The 16222-nt window shown below is 42.8% G+C and overlaps 1 protein-coding gene across 1 annotated transcript; it reads left to right on the forward strand.

Annotated features, from left to right (window-relative positions):
* The first annotated feature begins 1559 nt into the window (after positions 1–1559).
* RASD2 (RASD family member 2) lies at positions 1560–9843 on the forward strand. The gene is made up of 3 exons (XM_008636401.2): positions 1560–2340; positions 5774–6053; positions 7535–9843. Exons 2-3 carry the CDS (start codon positions 5783–5785, stop codon positions 8062–8064), a joined length of 801 nt encoding a protein of 266 aa, XP_008634623.1. The 5' UTR covers positions 1560–2340; positions 5774–5782; the 3' UTR covers positions 8065–9843.
* The last annotated feature ends 6379 nt before the right edge of the window (positions 9844–16222 follow it).

The raw sequence follows: 16222 nt of genomic DNA on the forward strand, positions 1-16222 counted from the left end.
AACATCTCTGAAACATCTACCAAGAATTGGTCCATATGTATTTCTTTCCAGGGGCCTCGTTGTCTGATACATCGTGTTGCAGTATCCGCACTGTAACAATGACCCAATACCAGTTCAGTACTGCTGCACTGTTTCAGTTGTGCTCTGCCACGTCCTGCCTTTTCTTCCCAAATCTAAAGCTGTTTGCAGGATCTGCTGCTTCCCAAATTTGATCAATGTTGTTTTGCCTTTGTGTTAGCCTGTGAGTCCCCAGATGCACATCCTGCTTAGGATGACCATGACCCTGACTTCAGTGGGAGCTGCTTCCTCTCACAGACAGTTCCAGCTGGACTCATCCCACAGCCTGCTTTGTATCCTTTGAGGTCTGTGGGCACAGAGACACTCACAGGCTTGTCAGGCTATGCCTACAACAGCTGTGGAACCCTCCTCAGTGGTTGCTGCAGATGGCTGTGGATGGCTACTGTGCAGCACCAGGAGTGCAGGCAAAGGAGGGAAGGTTTATTCCGAGGGTGGCAGCAGAAACATCCCTGTGCTCTGAGGAAAAGGAGGAGAGAAAGCGAGGCGTCTTGGAAATCCCTCAAAAGCTGCAGGAATTGGTGAGGGGAGGAGGTCTCGGGATGATACATACATGGTAATTGAAAGAATCTTTGTGTTCGAAAAAAGAGTGAATTTCTCAGGGGGAAAAAAAAAGAGGGACAACTGTGGGAGACCTGAAACTGTGTTTGCATTTGGAAGACTGTGCCTCCCTTCCATTTTCTTATTGTCAAAATATCTTGAAAATCTCAGTGTTTTTCTTCTTTTTCTGCCTCACCCCCAATTAGGAGTTTTAAGTGGGAAATGCTGAAGTATTTCATTTCAAATCTTTCAAAAGCAAGCTTTTTGACATCTTTTAAAATAAATGCATAGATTTAAACTATTGCTTCAGCTCAAAAAGGAGAAAAAATTCCAGTCAATCAGCAATTAAATAAACTGCAAACGCAATGTTTCACTTGGGGTTGAACAAATTCCTTGAATTCACCCTATTTTTAGTTTGTTTCTCTCTTTTTCCTGAGCTTCAGTGCCACACACTTTCAGTTTGTTTGACCTTTTTTAACATTTCTATTACTCATCCCTAGTTTAGTTTTTTCATTTATTTAAATATTAATGAAAGAACAACAGTTATACATTATTCTCATTTCTTAATCAAGCCGACCAGCCATTCTGATGTAAATGTCTTGAGGTTGAGCAAACAGGGGAAAGCATTCCACACAGCAAAAGATTTACAGAAATTATGGACAGAAAGCCCCTGCTTGGGGAATGAGTCAGTCTGCTGCTGTCTAGCAGAAAAAATCAGCACGGAAGTATAGAGCTTTTAGAAACAGCTTATGAATTTACAGTTTGCAAAGTAAATGAATTCCCTGTGTCTCTCATACACATACACTAACTCATTCCCCTCACATGCATACATACAGGTCTCTGGTGGAAAGACGGGGAATGTGCAGTCTGCAATGCACATGAACTTTCTGTTTAGAGGAGAAAAGATTTTTCCAATAGGCACAAAATCCCACCCCCTCAGCACCCCTCCTTCCCCTGTGTCTGACACTGACTTCAAGGGAGGAGTTGAGCCAATTATCTGTGAGTCCTACAGAAGGAAAATCTGCAATTTGCCAGTAGTTGTGAGAGAGAGAGAAAGGCAGGGAGGGAAGGAAAAAGACTTAACTGGCAAATGTGAAGAAAAGCCCCTTCTGTCCTAGAGAGAGAATATTTTAAAGCAAATCTCAGACCAGAAGAAAAGAAGCTCGTGGGGAGGGATGTGGCAGGCAAGGTCTGGGAAAGCATAAGGTCACTGTAGACAACTTCCATGCCCACTCTGATGTTTCTCCAGAGGATCTGAGGTGGCACAGAGACAGGGTGGGCCAGCTGGATGCACCCACTGCCCTGCACAAGTAGGTGCTGCTGCTGAAATTCTTTTCCCACAGCAGAGCCTATGAAGTACAACTTGCAAGAAAAGGCAGTGGGAGCAGGAGAGACTCTGCCTCTCTTTTTCTCGAACTGAGCCTCTGAGTGAAAGAGCTCACCTGTCCAAAGGGAAAAACTGTCACCGGTTCTGAGACTCTTCTTTAGCCTGTGTCTGTTGCCTGATCCAGTACTTACATCCATGGGGGAACGCCCTCTGGAGCCCTGTGGTCCTTCCCAATCCTGCTAAGTTCTTGGAAAATACTGGAGAAGAACTGAGCCCAGAACAAGCAACGTGGGATCCACAGAACAACAGCCTTTTACAACAGCAGCCACCTCTGATTCAAATTATCAGCTTAATCAGACTGCACCAAGACCCAGGACTGCTCCTCCAAGGAAAGAGAGGTAAGAAATCGGCACGGAATTTGGGGTGAAAGTAGGAAACAAGCATCCCACAGGAGTGATTTTGGTGTGCATGAAAATTACGGGGACACTAGTAGTGATTAAGAAGTGACAGGTCTGTTATGCATGATACAGCGCGTGTCTGCCGATGTCCTTTTTAGCTGGGTGCAGTGATTAACACTGGGGTGGCAAACAGAGACACAACCAGTAGCTGGAGACAGAGGAGTGCAAGGGAGGTAGTTCAGAAGACTTTCATGAATGGGGAGTGGTAGGGAGAGCATACACCCTGATGGGAGGATGGAAAACTAAGGTGTAATAGCTCTGGGCAGGTTCAATAAAGAATATCTTCCTTAGGTATCTCCCTATGAGTGCTCATGATCAAATTTGTCAGTACCTCACTGGAATTCAGACAAGCGCTCTCCACAGCATACAAAAGCAGATTCATTGTCATTCACTCCAGTGCCTGCCTGTAAAAAGAGCAGTGCTGGTTAGCAGGTAGAGGATAACACAGGGAGTCAGGAGAAATGGGGTTTAATGTTGATTTTTGGACCGTGGTTTCAGCTCTTTCTGGGCATATGAGCCTTTCCCTTTATTTAGTGGAGATAACATTAATTGCCTGTACTTCTATGACATTTTGAAATCCCTGTACTGTACCAATATAAAATACTAATATAAAGTTTCTAGCATCAAGCCAGAAGGTAGCACTGGGAATTAATCTATGCTTAAGCATTTAATAAACTGGAAGAAAAAGATGTAGATTAAAGCCAGCTGGAGGTTGTTTGTCTCCTCATTCCCCTCTGATTGATTTTGCTTTACTTAGTACATGAACATGTGGTCTCTCTCTGTTTCCTTTCTTCTGTCTTTAATCTTTTTCACTGTATGAGCCCCTGTGCTCCCCCCTGTGCTCCCCCCTTCCACTCCTGGGTGTTGAGGCTGAAGTTTCATTCCTTTTCGGAGGAGGAAAGAAGGCAGACTGTGTTGAATTAGAGAAAAACTGGACTGAGGGGATAAGAAGAGAAGGCACGAAACACAAATATAAGCTCCCAGTTCAATGGCACACCCTGAATCAGATTTGCAGCAGAGGTGAGGAGTAGCAGCTCCATGAATCGAAGTGCTGAAAAGCATATTTTGAGTGAAATGAAATGCAGTTAAGAGAGCACAGGAGTCCTCTTGACTGAATACCCTGACAGGTAGAACAAGGACAGTGTAAATTGATCAGGTCCCTCAGCATGCATGTTCTATCCAGGACATAAAAGGCATTAGCTCAAAATGCTTAATTGTGCTCACTCCTAGATGCTTTTGCACTGATTGTATGAAACTGCTCTCTAGCAGGTGTAAACCACACAGTCCACTTGCCCTCATGCAGCTACACTGGTCCATCACGGCCTGAGGAGCTGCCTCACCTCCAGATACTGGTCCTGGGCAGTAAAGAAGTTTGTAGTTTTTACAACTAATCTATTTCCCTGCTCTTCTCTGCCAAATAAATAAGCCTGATAGGGTGAAAGGAAGCATTTTTTTGTCTGCCCATGGATGCAGAGCAGTACTGGACTGGCTATGTAGGATATTGTACATGAGAGTGTTTCAGAGACTGAATATGGTGTTTCTGCACTATTGGAGATAGGTCCTGTGGTAAACAAAACACAGAGCCCAGTTCAAATACCAGCTGCACTCCTTGCTGTCATTCCTGCCACAGTAATCCCAACAGAACTGTAATTCTGAATGTGTGTGTCCATCCAAAGTTTTGTTCTGACATTAGTCTGGCTCTGATATTAGGCTGTCCTGCCCTCTGAATGTAATTCAGAGTGTAAGCTACTCTGAGGAGAGCATTGCATTTCCTTTCTGCTTTAGGTAGGGCTGAATATGCCATTGTTGTGCTGCAAATTATAGCAATAATAATAAATAGTCATGTTTCGCTGTTTCCTTACAGAGCTTGTAATGATGCTGGGTCAGAATTCCAGAGACTTCTTTATTTAGCAGTGACTGTATCTTCACTGCTGCTTTGGTGCTTAGCACATGGTAAACAAAGTAAAATATTTTAAGCTCTTCACTGAAATAATTGTCAGCTACATAAAAGCTTGGGAGATAAGATCCACTCAAGGGAAAGATAGGAATCCAGATCTGGACTCAGAAATGATCTTTCAGTGTACATGAAGTACTTGCATTGTAATATCAAATAAACAACACCTAAGTTAAATAAATGACACAGTGGGAACTTGATTATTCTTTAATAAGAATCTAGTAACCAAAATAAACTGTGTCCAAAATGTGCCTCCTTTGCTGTAACAGGCAGCTTTCCCCACACAGGGGCTGTATTTTTCTTTCAGCACACAATTCATTTGAACTGGTACACAAAAAAATGTCTGAGCAGCAATTTTTCTTTCCTTCCAAAGTTTCCTGCATCTGAGTGCTCTGTCAGAATGCAGTCTCCAGGGTCTCTAGACTCACTTTAAATGTCAGGGGATGGAAATCTTGTCTAATAGCTATTTAAGATGGCTGTCCTTCATCTATTCTCCTGCTTGTACTTAGCACCCGTGCTTAGCAAAGCCAGTGGCACCCACAACATCTGTATGTATAAAGACTGGAGCTCCTAAAAAAATCTGTATTTCTGCAGTTCTACCCATTGACAGCCATTCTGCTGCAACAATGATAGTTTACTTATGGGGAGTTCCCACACTACCAGTCCAAATAGCAAATTTAAAATCTGGTTTCTAAAAGGTCACTGGAGGCACAGATCTTTGAATTTATCCCCAGCCAGTGCTATTTTGTGGCTCACATTCCCTGTATCAGCAATGAATGTTGCATGGGACCAGCTATTTAAAGTTACTGAGATGTCTAGCTTGCATTGATGTTAAGCATGATTCGTTTTTCTGTCTGACTTTTGGCTGATCTCAGAAAATGAGTATTATGCACAGCTCCTATTTAGGCAACCAAACGAAGCGATCTGGGTTCTAATGGCAGCTGCAGTGGCTGTAATATATTGGGGAATCTGACCTCTGTGTTTATGTATCTAAATGAGAACCAAGTTCTACTGAAAAATCTGGTAATGTGTAAGTGACGCTGATGGCGGGAAGGAACCTGGTGTCTCAGTTGAAGGGCAGCTAATAAATCCAGCCCTCAATGTTTAAATGCAACAGCAAACTACAGTTCAAAAGCATGTTATTTCCAGTGTAAATGCCTTCATTTTTACATTACCTTAAAAGAAAAGAAAGAAAACAACAACATCGATAAAACCAAAGCAAACCAAAAACTCCCTGGAATCGAGACTGAAAAAGTTTAAGCATTTCCAGTGAAAAGATTTCTGTATTGATTACCCTTCTTTACTATGCAGGACTATGCTCCAGAGTGTTCTTTGGCAAGCTTGTGGTGAGGAGCTGTCTTATTTTACCCTCCATCTGGTTTCTGATCTTTCCTCCAACTCTGTTATTTCCTCTTTCAGGACCAAGCAATGATGAAGACTATGTCTGGTGGAAACTGCAACCTGAATGTGCCAGCCAAGAACTCATACCGCATGGTGGTGCTGGGAGCCTCCAGGGTGGGGAAAAGCTCCATTGTCTCACGCTTCCTCAATGGCCGCTTTGACGACCAGTACACTCCCACCATCGAGGATTTTCATCGCAAGGTCTACAACATACGGGGAGACATGTATCAGCTGGACATCCTGGACACCTCTGGGAATCACCCTTTCCCTGCCATGAGGAGGCTTTCCATCCTAACAGGTGAGAAAGTCAAGGGGAAGACCATAAGGATAGACAGATGGCTTGAGAATTGTAGCCTGGAGATGACTGTTTTTTGGGAGATAGCTAAACAGACTGCTTGATTTGCTGCAAGATGCACTTCTATAGAGGGATATTTCCTGGTTGGCATGTTCCCAGCACTATAACAAATGCATTAGCCACAGTGGAGAAGTCCAGTGGGTGAAGGTCTGAAATTGAGATTTTTCCCTTATCCATCTACCTTCCCCTCCTGCTTTGTATTTTTATTGATGTCACAAATAAATGGCTAAATGAAATTCCGTGGGTATAAAGAGCAGCAAAGGGCAAATTAAGCATGTTGTTATAAGACACATATAGTGAAAAACAAATATAAAATGCACAGAAAGGGAATTCCAACCAAGAAAGTCCCAATGATTTTTTTATTCCTAAAATTGCCAGCCTGATTTCCTTGATTTAATATTCCAGTAGAAGGATAGCTCTACTTTTACCCTTTTTCCTTAGTCTGTGGATAATCAAATGTGTTTAAAGGTAAAAAAGGGAAAATGGTGGGACCATTTTGCATCTTCTCACTGTCAAGCCATTCCTGTTGTCAGCTAAAATATATTCTTTAATTGTAAAAGTGACAGTAGACATAGATTCAGCCACAGCTCACAACAAACCTTCTTTCTGGATTCGCTATCCCCCTTTCTAACAGGCCAGTGAAACATGACATTCACATCTGACAAGGCTACAATCCATATTCAGTGAGCTCCTACAACCAGGTTCTGGGATGCAAATGTGTGTTTTAGTCCCTGAAAGCTCTCTTAGCATGTTCCACACAAATGTCATTCAACAGGCAATGATTTGCCATATTTTCTACTTGCAAAAGGAATTTTAAGTCGGGAAATGTCAAAAGGAACTGCCAAGGGATCTGTGTCATTTATGTATTAGGTTTTTTTCATTGTCTGCTTCTCTTGAGCAAATGCAGTGACAGTAGAGCACACTGAGAAACCTCTCATTCCTGACTTGGGTGCTCAGGACTGATCAGCTGTAAATTTCCAGTTCAGGTGTTGCTTCGTGTATGGTGTAATCAAAGGACTAAGGCTGAGTGGCTAACAGCTCTCCACTCTTTCTGGTGTCAGAACAGGATGTGTTTTACATGGAGATACAAATGCAAAGAAGTAAAAAGAAGAGCAATGCAGCAGAACTGAGATAGAAACATGTTTACGAAAGGGATAAAAACAGGCAATAACTTACAAGCCCAATGCAAAATAGGAGTGCAATTGGATATGACTTGAAGTGACATCATAGACAAAAGTCTTTTCCATAGCACTGTAGAAAGGCGTGGGGAGTTGAATCAGAAGAACTAAAGTACAGCTGAGTGAATAGGTGCCAAAGGACAAAAAAAATATCGTGAGGAGATGGAAATAAAAGAATTTCTTTTTAAAAATTCTTCTGAAACTGTGACCAACAAGCCTTTACAGTATCTTTTTTTTTAATTGCAGGGGACGTTTTCATCCTGGTGTTCAGCCTGGACAACAGAGAATCCTTTGATGAGGTCAAGCGACTCCAGAAACAGATCCTTGAGGTCAAATCCTGCCTGAAGAACAAGACCAAGGAATCAGCTGACCTCCCCATGGTGATCTGTGGCAACAAAAATGACCACAGTGAAATCTTCCGCAAGGTACGCACTGATGAAGGTGAGAATCTTGTCTCCAGTGATGAAAACTGTGCTTACTTCGAAGTGTCAGCCAAGAAGAACACCAATGTGGATGAGATGTTTTATGTCCTCTTCAGCATGGCCAAGCTACCTCATGAGATGAGCCCTTCCCTCCACAGGAAAATCTCCATCCAGTATGGTGACACTTTCCAACAGAAATCCTTCCGGATGCGCCGATTCAAGGACATGGACGCCTATGGCATGATCTCTCCCTTTGCTCGCCGGCCAAGTGTCAACAGTGACCTGAAGTACATCAAATCGAAAGTTCTCAGGGAAGGTCAGTCCAGGGAGAGAGAGAAATGCACAATCCAGTGAAGGAGGCTTGCACTTCTGTCTGAAGACACATCCACATGCAGTGCCTTAAAGAAAAAATGGTCTGTGGAAGCAAAGGACAGGCTCATGGGGTTTATTGAGAAAACCCAACACGGAGAAAGGATAGCTTCCTGTGGATTCTGCTGAGTCACAATTGTAAATGACATCATCCTTGAAGATGACAGGGAAAAATCATACACCTGATATATGAGTGCATTTTTTTGTCTTTGTAATGTAGTTCCTCTTCATTCCCCTTTTTGTTTGAAAAATACAGTCCTGAGAAGGAAAGACTTCGTTGCAAAGAAAATAGATCAAAAATGCACAGAAGGCATTAACAGTTACCCAGCATGCAGCTCTTGCTAAGAGAGAGGAGGTTATGTGTGTGTATCTCTGTGTGCCCATGTGCACATGTGCATGCATGTGTGGAGCTCTCCTTTTAAAAAGTGGGACTTGCATTTCAAAGGGCAGCAGTCTTAACGGAGGATTCCCAGATTGGGAGCGGACTCTATCTGTGGATGCATGAGTTTCGCTCACTTCTGAGGGCACCTGCATTAAGAACTTGATTTTATGTTTGTTGGGACAGTTACCATTTGACATTGACATGAATGTTGGTTTGTATTATAGATTTTATTTGGTATTTTTTGGGTTTTTTTATTGTCTGGGGGTGGGTTTTTAGCAAAATCAGATGGCAAGTGCATTTGATATTAAACAGTGTCTGCTTTCTACCAGTGAAAGGTGGTTTTCATCTGTAACACTTTCTAATATGTGCACTGATTGAAAGTGAAATTATTCTGCAAAAAGCCAATGCATTTGACTGCTTTGCAAGCCTGGTGTGATGTTGTTTCTCAAAGCAGCCACACCAATTCTGAGTACCATAACACAAATGCCACTCTTCGCCTTGCTGGACACTGGACTAATGATTCCTTCCTCTGCCTGTATCAGCTGAGAGTGACCAGACTCATATGTAGACTCAGACCACTTCAGAGGCAGGACTGGATTTTTCTTCAAAATAGAGAACTGAATGGTTACATGGCCAGCTCCTTCGTGTTTCCTCTGCTAACCTGCCTCTAGTCATTTTGTTCATGGTTTCCCTCATTGTCCAGTAAAGGTTACCTTGATGGAAACATTTGCACTGCAGAAGTCCTTCAGAACAAAAGCTTTGTCCTGGCTGTTCAAACAGGATTGAACTGACTGGTCAGATAAATCTGGGGCTATCCATTCACTTCTTTCCTTTCTCAGCCCAGTATAAGCTTCCTTATCTTCAGCTCTCTCCCTGTTCTGCTTCTGGCTCTGTTGTTTGATGAGCTCCTGTATGCCCTCAAAGTCCAATATACTCTCTCAAATGTGAGCTTGCCACTCTTGCTGACTGGAATGAGAAGTGTGCACACATATCTGTGGGCAAAGCATGGGCCCAAGACAGTACACAACAGTAGAATATATATGTTATATATACCTCAGAAACATCTTCAGATATATTGTCCCTCCCTCGCCCTCAAATTCTGTATTTGGCTACATCTGCCTTGTTGTGTCCTGGGCAGAGCTGTGAGCTGGTTTGTGCTATAATTTGACAGGAAACCAAGAATGATGATTGTCTGTAAAAATTAGCCTCTGGGATTCAAAATCCCATATTCATTTATCAGTTCCACCCTTCATTGGTACTGTATTGGTAAAATATACTGTTCTTTTATTCCTGTTGCCAGGGCAGCACCTTTCTGACCATGTCTCCCTCCCTATCTATAAATATGTACATGGTTTATGATTAAACCTGATTTATTTATTAGCTGTGTTCTGGTTTGGTTTTGGGTTTTTTTTTACTTTCTCCAAGAATAATGAGGAAGGTCCTGTATTTATGCTGTGCAGGTGCATCTAGGTAAGTGAGTTCTGGGCTGAGAGTCCTGATGAGATCTCCAGTAAGTTCTGGAAGAGCCTTTTATGTCCTCCAGACACCAGGGGCTACACATTTGCCTGTTTGGAACAGAACTGTGTCTATATCCACATCTATCTATCTATCTATCTATCTGTCTGTCTATCTACCATCTTTTTGACCATTATAAATACAGATATCTGCAGAGGAAGACAGTTACTCTTCCCCATGGTGCCTGCAACATGAGAGAACAATAACTCTGTTCTCTGTGCACAGAGCTGATGTGTTGATCCCTGGTGCAATTTAACGTGGTCTCTGCAGCGACATCAGCATTTATCTCAGTAATCTCTCCAGGTTACTATCTGTACTTCCCACTTATATGAGTCCTGGTCCCTCTGAGCACATCCTCACCACTCCACAGACTCCCCACCCAAGTGTATGACTATGAATGTACCAGTGATCAAGCTCTGGGACTTGTGTGCTGCAAGAACATGGAGGGAGCTTCAAGATGGAGTGAGAAAGGCATGAGTAATGGATATTGGTTGGGTTAAGGGACTCTGGGAAGCTAAATGAGAACTCCTTGTACTAGAAACCATGCACTGCCTTACTGACCCTGCATCTGCTCTCCCTGGCCTGTAGGATAAAGCTGAAGTTTTAAACAGCCTTCAAAATCAAGTCTCTGCCTTTGTCTTATAACATTAACCTTACCATTATTTTCCCTACTTCTCCACATCTCACAAACACAGTCTGTCCATCTCCACAAAGATACCAGATTTCCACATCCTTCCATGTTCTCCCATTCCTGCCTCTTCCACCATGGACACAAAATCACCCAGCATGGAAAAACAACATTGCAGTGACAACAAAGGCACAAGTGTAGAAAAAGGCTGAAGACAAAGGAGCAGGTGATCACAGAGTTATGCTGGATCCCACGGGAAGGTCAGTGAGCCCCAGCTGCACAGTCCAGCTTGCCCAGCCAATGCCCAAGGTGAGAAACTGGCTGGGAATGAAGGTGAAGCAGCATTACAGTCACCCACAAAAACAAATGGCAATGAGGAGATAATCCTATTAAAGTAATCCTAGTCTTCTCACTGCGTTTTGTTACTGATGGTAATTGCTTTTGGAGTTAGATTTTCATGCTCCTGAGGACATTTTTTTTTTCTTTTTATTGTATCATTACAGTCATTCCATTAATATCTACATATTCTTTGGGCTCTAAAAGTGCTTACAGCCCCTAAACTAGACAGTATGTATATCAGTTGTTTATTCACAGTTAGCAGCCATTGTGTTCTGTGGAAAGGGCTGGGACTTTGAAACAGAGAGCAAGTCTACCTTCCTGCACAGGGGACACAAGGTAAGGCAGGAAGAGGAAAGGGGAATTACTTCTTCCCTGCTAACCACTGAATGCATCTGGCTGTAGAACAGAACAGGGAAGAGCTTTATGGGAAACTCTTATTATGTGTGTTCAGAAACTGTGAGACCCTGAGAGGAGCAAAGAACAGACCTCCAGCCAGGTCTCAGAGGCACTGGAAAGAGAAAAAAGAGATACAGCCTCTTTTCTCTTTTTTCTCTTTCACTTTGGGATTCAAGGGACCTGCATGGAACTTACTACAACCCAAGAAGTCATGAAAACGCACAGGACTAAGGGCAGGTCTGGAGGAAGGAATCTGTCTGGAATCTGCTGAGAGCACATGTACCTTTATTTGGTCTTACCTGGTGTAATTAAGTTGCTTTATTCCAACATCTACCTCACCCTGCACTGCAGTATATAAACTCCAGCACTAGTGATACAAAGCCTCTCTTACAGTTTTTGTGTACTTACTTTCAGGACAACAAGCAGGGACCCAGCTGAGGATCAATCACAGTCCTGGAACAAGACTGAGATTTATTTTGTATATTGCTCAACACAGCAAGAAAGTCCTTGTCCTGAAGAAATTACAAGTCAACACATAGGAGCTACTATAAATATTGGCAAAAATCTAATCAAGTCACAGGGTCAGTACAAATCAGGAAGGAAATAGTGATCATGGTGAATTAAGTAAAAAACAAACCGAGGGTGGGAATGACAGAACGAAGGCCTGTTTTGACATCCAAAGGATTAAATTAGGCTTCTGTTCTGAAGGATCCCCGGGAGAGCTGCTGCCACCAGACCAGCCTGATGCTAGAGAGAGGCTTTCATGATGTGGCCTCACAAAGAACATTGTCTCCCTGAGACCCTGGGGTCCAATATGTCTGATTGTCGGAGAGGTCAAAGGCCTTTTACAAAGGCAAGTAGGAGATGGTGGGATCATTTTTAAAAGAGCAGCAAAAAAGAGCTTCAAAAGGGGGGTCACAAAGGTAGGGTGGCAACAGGAGGTTGTCCAGGTAAATAATCAAAAAGATAGGCTAGAATGTAAGCTATAAAATGTGTCTTTCATCTTTATTTCAAACTTCTCTACACACAAGTCAAAAAGAAGACATTTTATTTAGCGTTTTTGTCCTTTCTCAAATGTTAGCCTCTGTTTACTGCTGTGTAGAACCCACCCCTCACCTTTCATTACACCTTTTGCTGCCTTAGATTTACTCTCCTGTCATCTACCTTATGGGCTGCTTTGCTAGCCCTGTCCCAGTGTCTTTGCTAGGGTAGAAGGTTACAAGAAGAGGTGTTTTTGAAGTAACTGATGATTATTTGATTTGATTTGAAATCACTACTACATTCAGGGGCTTTATTAGCATTATTGTTTCTGTAAAATTACATGGTGGCAGGCTCAGATTAAAGGATCTCCTTGAAAAAGTATGTAAAACATGATATAATGTACATTTCCCCCACTGGTTTCTATAGCAACGGCCTTTTCTCTGCACCCAGAAACAGCAGAGAATTTGCAGGGGGAGATGAGTAGCAGTGTCTCTGCCCTGCTCAGTTCTTTCACTTCTGAGTCCTCATGGGAAATTTTCCTCCCTTCAGTTTCTGTTATGTGGAGAAACAAAGACCACCAGGCAGACTGGCTTCACAGACTACTCAGTATGTCTTGTAAAGCTGTGGGATGGATATTTACCATAGATAAGAAAGCTCTTTTCTGTGATTTCCATTTCCATAATGTGATGGTAAACTGGGGCATTGCTCCTGACACAGTGCCTGTTATGGGGAATATGCATGGCAAACTGCTATAAACCAGCTGCTGCACTCGGGTTTGGTTAGAGATAACTGTGAGCCTTGACCATCTCCACTCTTCCCTGTGCTGGTACAGCCTGAAATTTCCCAGAGAAACATTGCCTTTTGCATCATGACAACATCAGCCAAAGACCTTTCCTTACCTCTACCATCATTGGTCATCCACAGTGAACAGAACCAGCCTAAGTCCCAGGCATCATGTTCCTAGAAAGTTATTGACAGCTTGGAAGGAGACCAAGAACTAGCAAGACAAACATTTTATGAGCCTAAGGGGATTGACTTGAGTAAGCCTTAAGAAAACTCTGAAAGGGATAATTCTGTGCTATGCAGGCAAACAAACTCTAAGAGAGCCCAGCTGAAGACCTCTAGATGTGTTTGAGAGGTGGAGATGACAACTAAGATAGCTCTTTTTTTGGAGTTGGACAGGGGGTAGCTCCTGTTCAGTGGGAACAGGAGTATTAAGCAGTAGGCAAGACAGCAGGGCAGACTTTAGGGCAGTGGAATCTACTGGAAATTTTTCTTAGAGATGTCAGGAAAGTCCCATTAGGAAAACACTGGGAAAAACACTGAAACCTACAGGGCCAGAAGGGGTAACCTGGTGTTCGCAGCAGGCTAGACTGACTGAGCCAGTAGGTTATCTTGATCCCACACCCTTGTTTCTGTGATGGGCCCTGAACCCAAGTTTGCTTCAAAGAAATTTCCTCAGACTGTCTGCCCTTGCTGCACACTCCCAGTCCCAAAAGTGGAGGGTTGGTAGTTCACTGGTCCCCTCCCAGCAAACCACTAACAACAGAGACAAGACTTCTTACATCAGACCCCACTTTTCAGAGCATTTCCACAAAGATCCCTGGACTGTTTGGAGCAAACAGCTCCTTCGGTGAATAGTCTATGAACAAGTTTTTGTGCATTTGTTTATTGTTCAGAAGTATTTGATGACTGATTAATGCAAATAGATTGTGTGCTTTAACTGGGGTAGTTAACTAAGATTGTCAGTTCAGATTAAACATGAAAACAAGGATGAATGAGTCACTGTGTTTCAGGACATCATGTAGCAAAGTAAAACAACATAAAGGAAAAAAATCCAACTTGAACATGTGTCCTCACATTACTCTGACCTAGAGGCATTTCAGATGGACTATATTTATTCAAGAGTGTCCTCTCACAAGATTTGGCTTTCAGCAGTTAGTATAGAACACTAACTCACACATGAAAGCATGGAATATTTTACAGATTTTTTAAATAATATGTCTTGAGTCCATATTCCAAGGTTAAAAAGAAGCAAAACAAAAAATCCCTACAGTTTCCACAGTTGTGGTGGATGAAGGGGTGGTGGTGGAAAATTCTAGCTGCAAGAAACAATTCCTTCACCCATTGAGACCTTATCTGGAAAACTGGACAATTCTATTACACTGGGATTTGTGGTCTTTCTGTGGTTCCACTGGACACTAAAGTCACGCAAAAACACAAGGAACACATTCCCAGCAGTGGAGCTGCGTCTTGCATTTCAGAACCCACTAGCATCAGGACTGTGACAGGTCCCAACTAGTTCTTCAATGTCTTTGCAAAGCTTTCAGGAGTTTCAGAGTTAAAGAAAGCTCAAGCTGGTAAAATAACTGTGTGTTAGGTAACATGGATTTCTGTCTTATTCTTCAGGTCAGAGATCTAACAGCCCCTAGGAACAGTTCTACCAGTTTCCACACCTTTACATAAATCAGCATGTTGGTTTCCCATCCCTGAGAGAGGGCAAATAGCACTCATGGGATAGCTCAGAGAGGATAAACACCTTCTAGATTGCGAGGCACTTGGGTATCACAGTGATGGATAAACACGTTAAAAGGTGAAGAGGCAGACCGGAAACAAATATCACCTCAATCAGGAGCTGAGCTGCTGCAGTGCCAGCTACACAGGAGACCAATTACATTCTGCATAATCCCTGATTTCTGCTCTACCTACAGCCTTGTTCTCTTCAGCATCTGCTGAGCTGGGAAGTCCTAGGAACTCCAGGATTAAAGTGACACACTGGCAACACCCTGGCCCTCAGTCACTACCTATCTGAGTGCTAAGCAGTAGTGTGCTGCAGAACAGTTTTAGCTCAGGGGCCCTTGGGTGGATGCACAGCATACAATCTTCTCTCACACTCTCTCTACTGGAAAAACGAGGGCCTCAGGAAAATACAGCCTTGTTAAACACAACCTGAGGGGTTAGAGGATGGCGTGGGGAAGATCAGTGGCAGTGCTTTTGGCTGGTCCAGGGCAGAATGTGTCATCTTTTCTGTCACAAAACAGTTTGTTCCTTGCTGGGTGGCTCATTGCCAAGGTAATAAATAGAAGTTTCTAAAAAGAAATAAAATAAAAAGGAAAAATAAACATAGAGCAACGACTTGTTCTGCAAATTGACAGGAGACTTGCCTGAGGCAATGGATAAGGGGTGACAGGGATGAACAGCTCTCTTGTGGAGCTTTATTAAAGAGAAGAGCAGAGCTCTTCTCAGATACTCTTTATGAGATGCTGCCATCTGGGAGAAATCCAGATTGCCAATTATCAGAGAGAACAATTCCAGCTGGCCACAACACTGTCAAGGCAGAAATTATCTCCTTACACAATGGCACTGACTCAGACTGCTTGCAACTTTTGTCAACTTTGGGGCAGTTACACAAGGTCTGCCATTAGCCATAGTGGTATTTATTTGTATTATGGAGTCCTGCCCACAGACCAGGACCCCATTATACCCGACAATATACAAATGCACAACAAATAGGAAATCCCAATGTGTGCAAGCACCAGGGCAGAATCCTACTCATTGACTCCTGTACTCAACAGCATCTGTCTTATATTCTATAGGATATAAGGCTTCTACCTGTTTCCTACCAGTATCTTATCTGCAACCTAAAGTGAGAAGAAGCCGCTGTATGCAATATTAACCCACCAGTTTCCTGATTAACATCTGACAGCTAATTTTTTCAGTAGAGACCTTGGAACTACTACATTGTGGCAGTAGCAGCACCAAGACCTAACACAATTTTGTAATGCTCTTCCTTCAGCTGGTCTCACTGAAACAGTGAAAGAAGGTGTAAGATTATACACTGCTTCCAAAAAGCTCATGGGATGGGTAAATTCTTTATTCTTCTTGCCCTGGTTCCTCACAGT

This window comes from Corvus brachyrhynchos, unplaced genomic scaffold (assembly GCF_000691975.1).
Source record: "Corvus brachyrhynchos isolate BGI_N302 unplaced genomic scaffold, ASM69197v1 scaffold56, whole genome shotgun sequence".
NCBI classification, from domain to species: Eukaryota; Metazoa; Chordata; class Aves; order Passeriformes; family Corvidae; genus Corvus; species Corvus brachyrhynchos.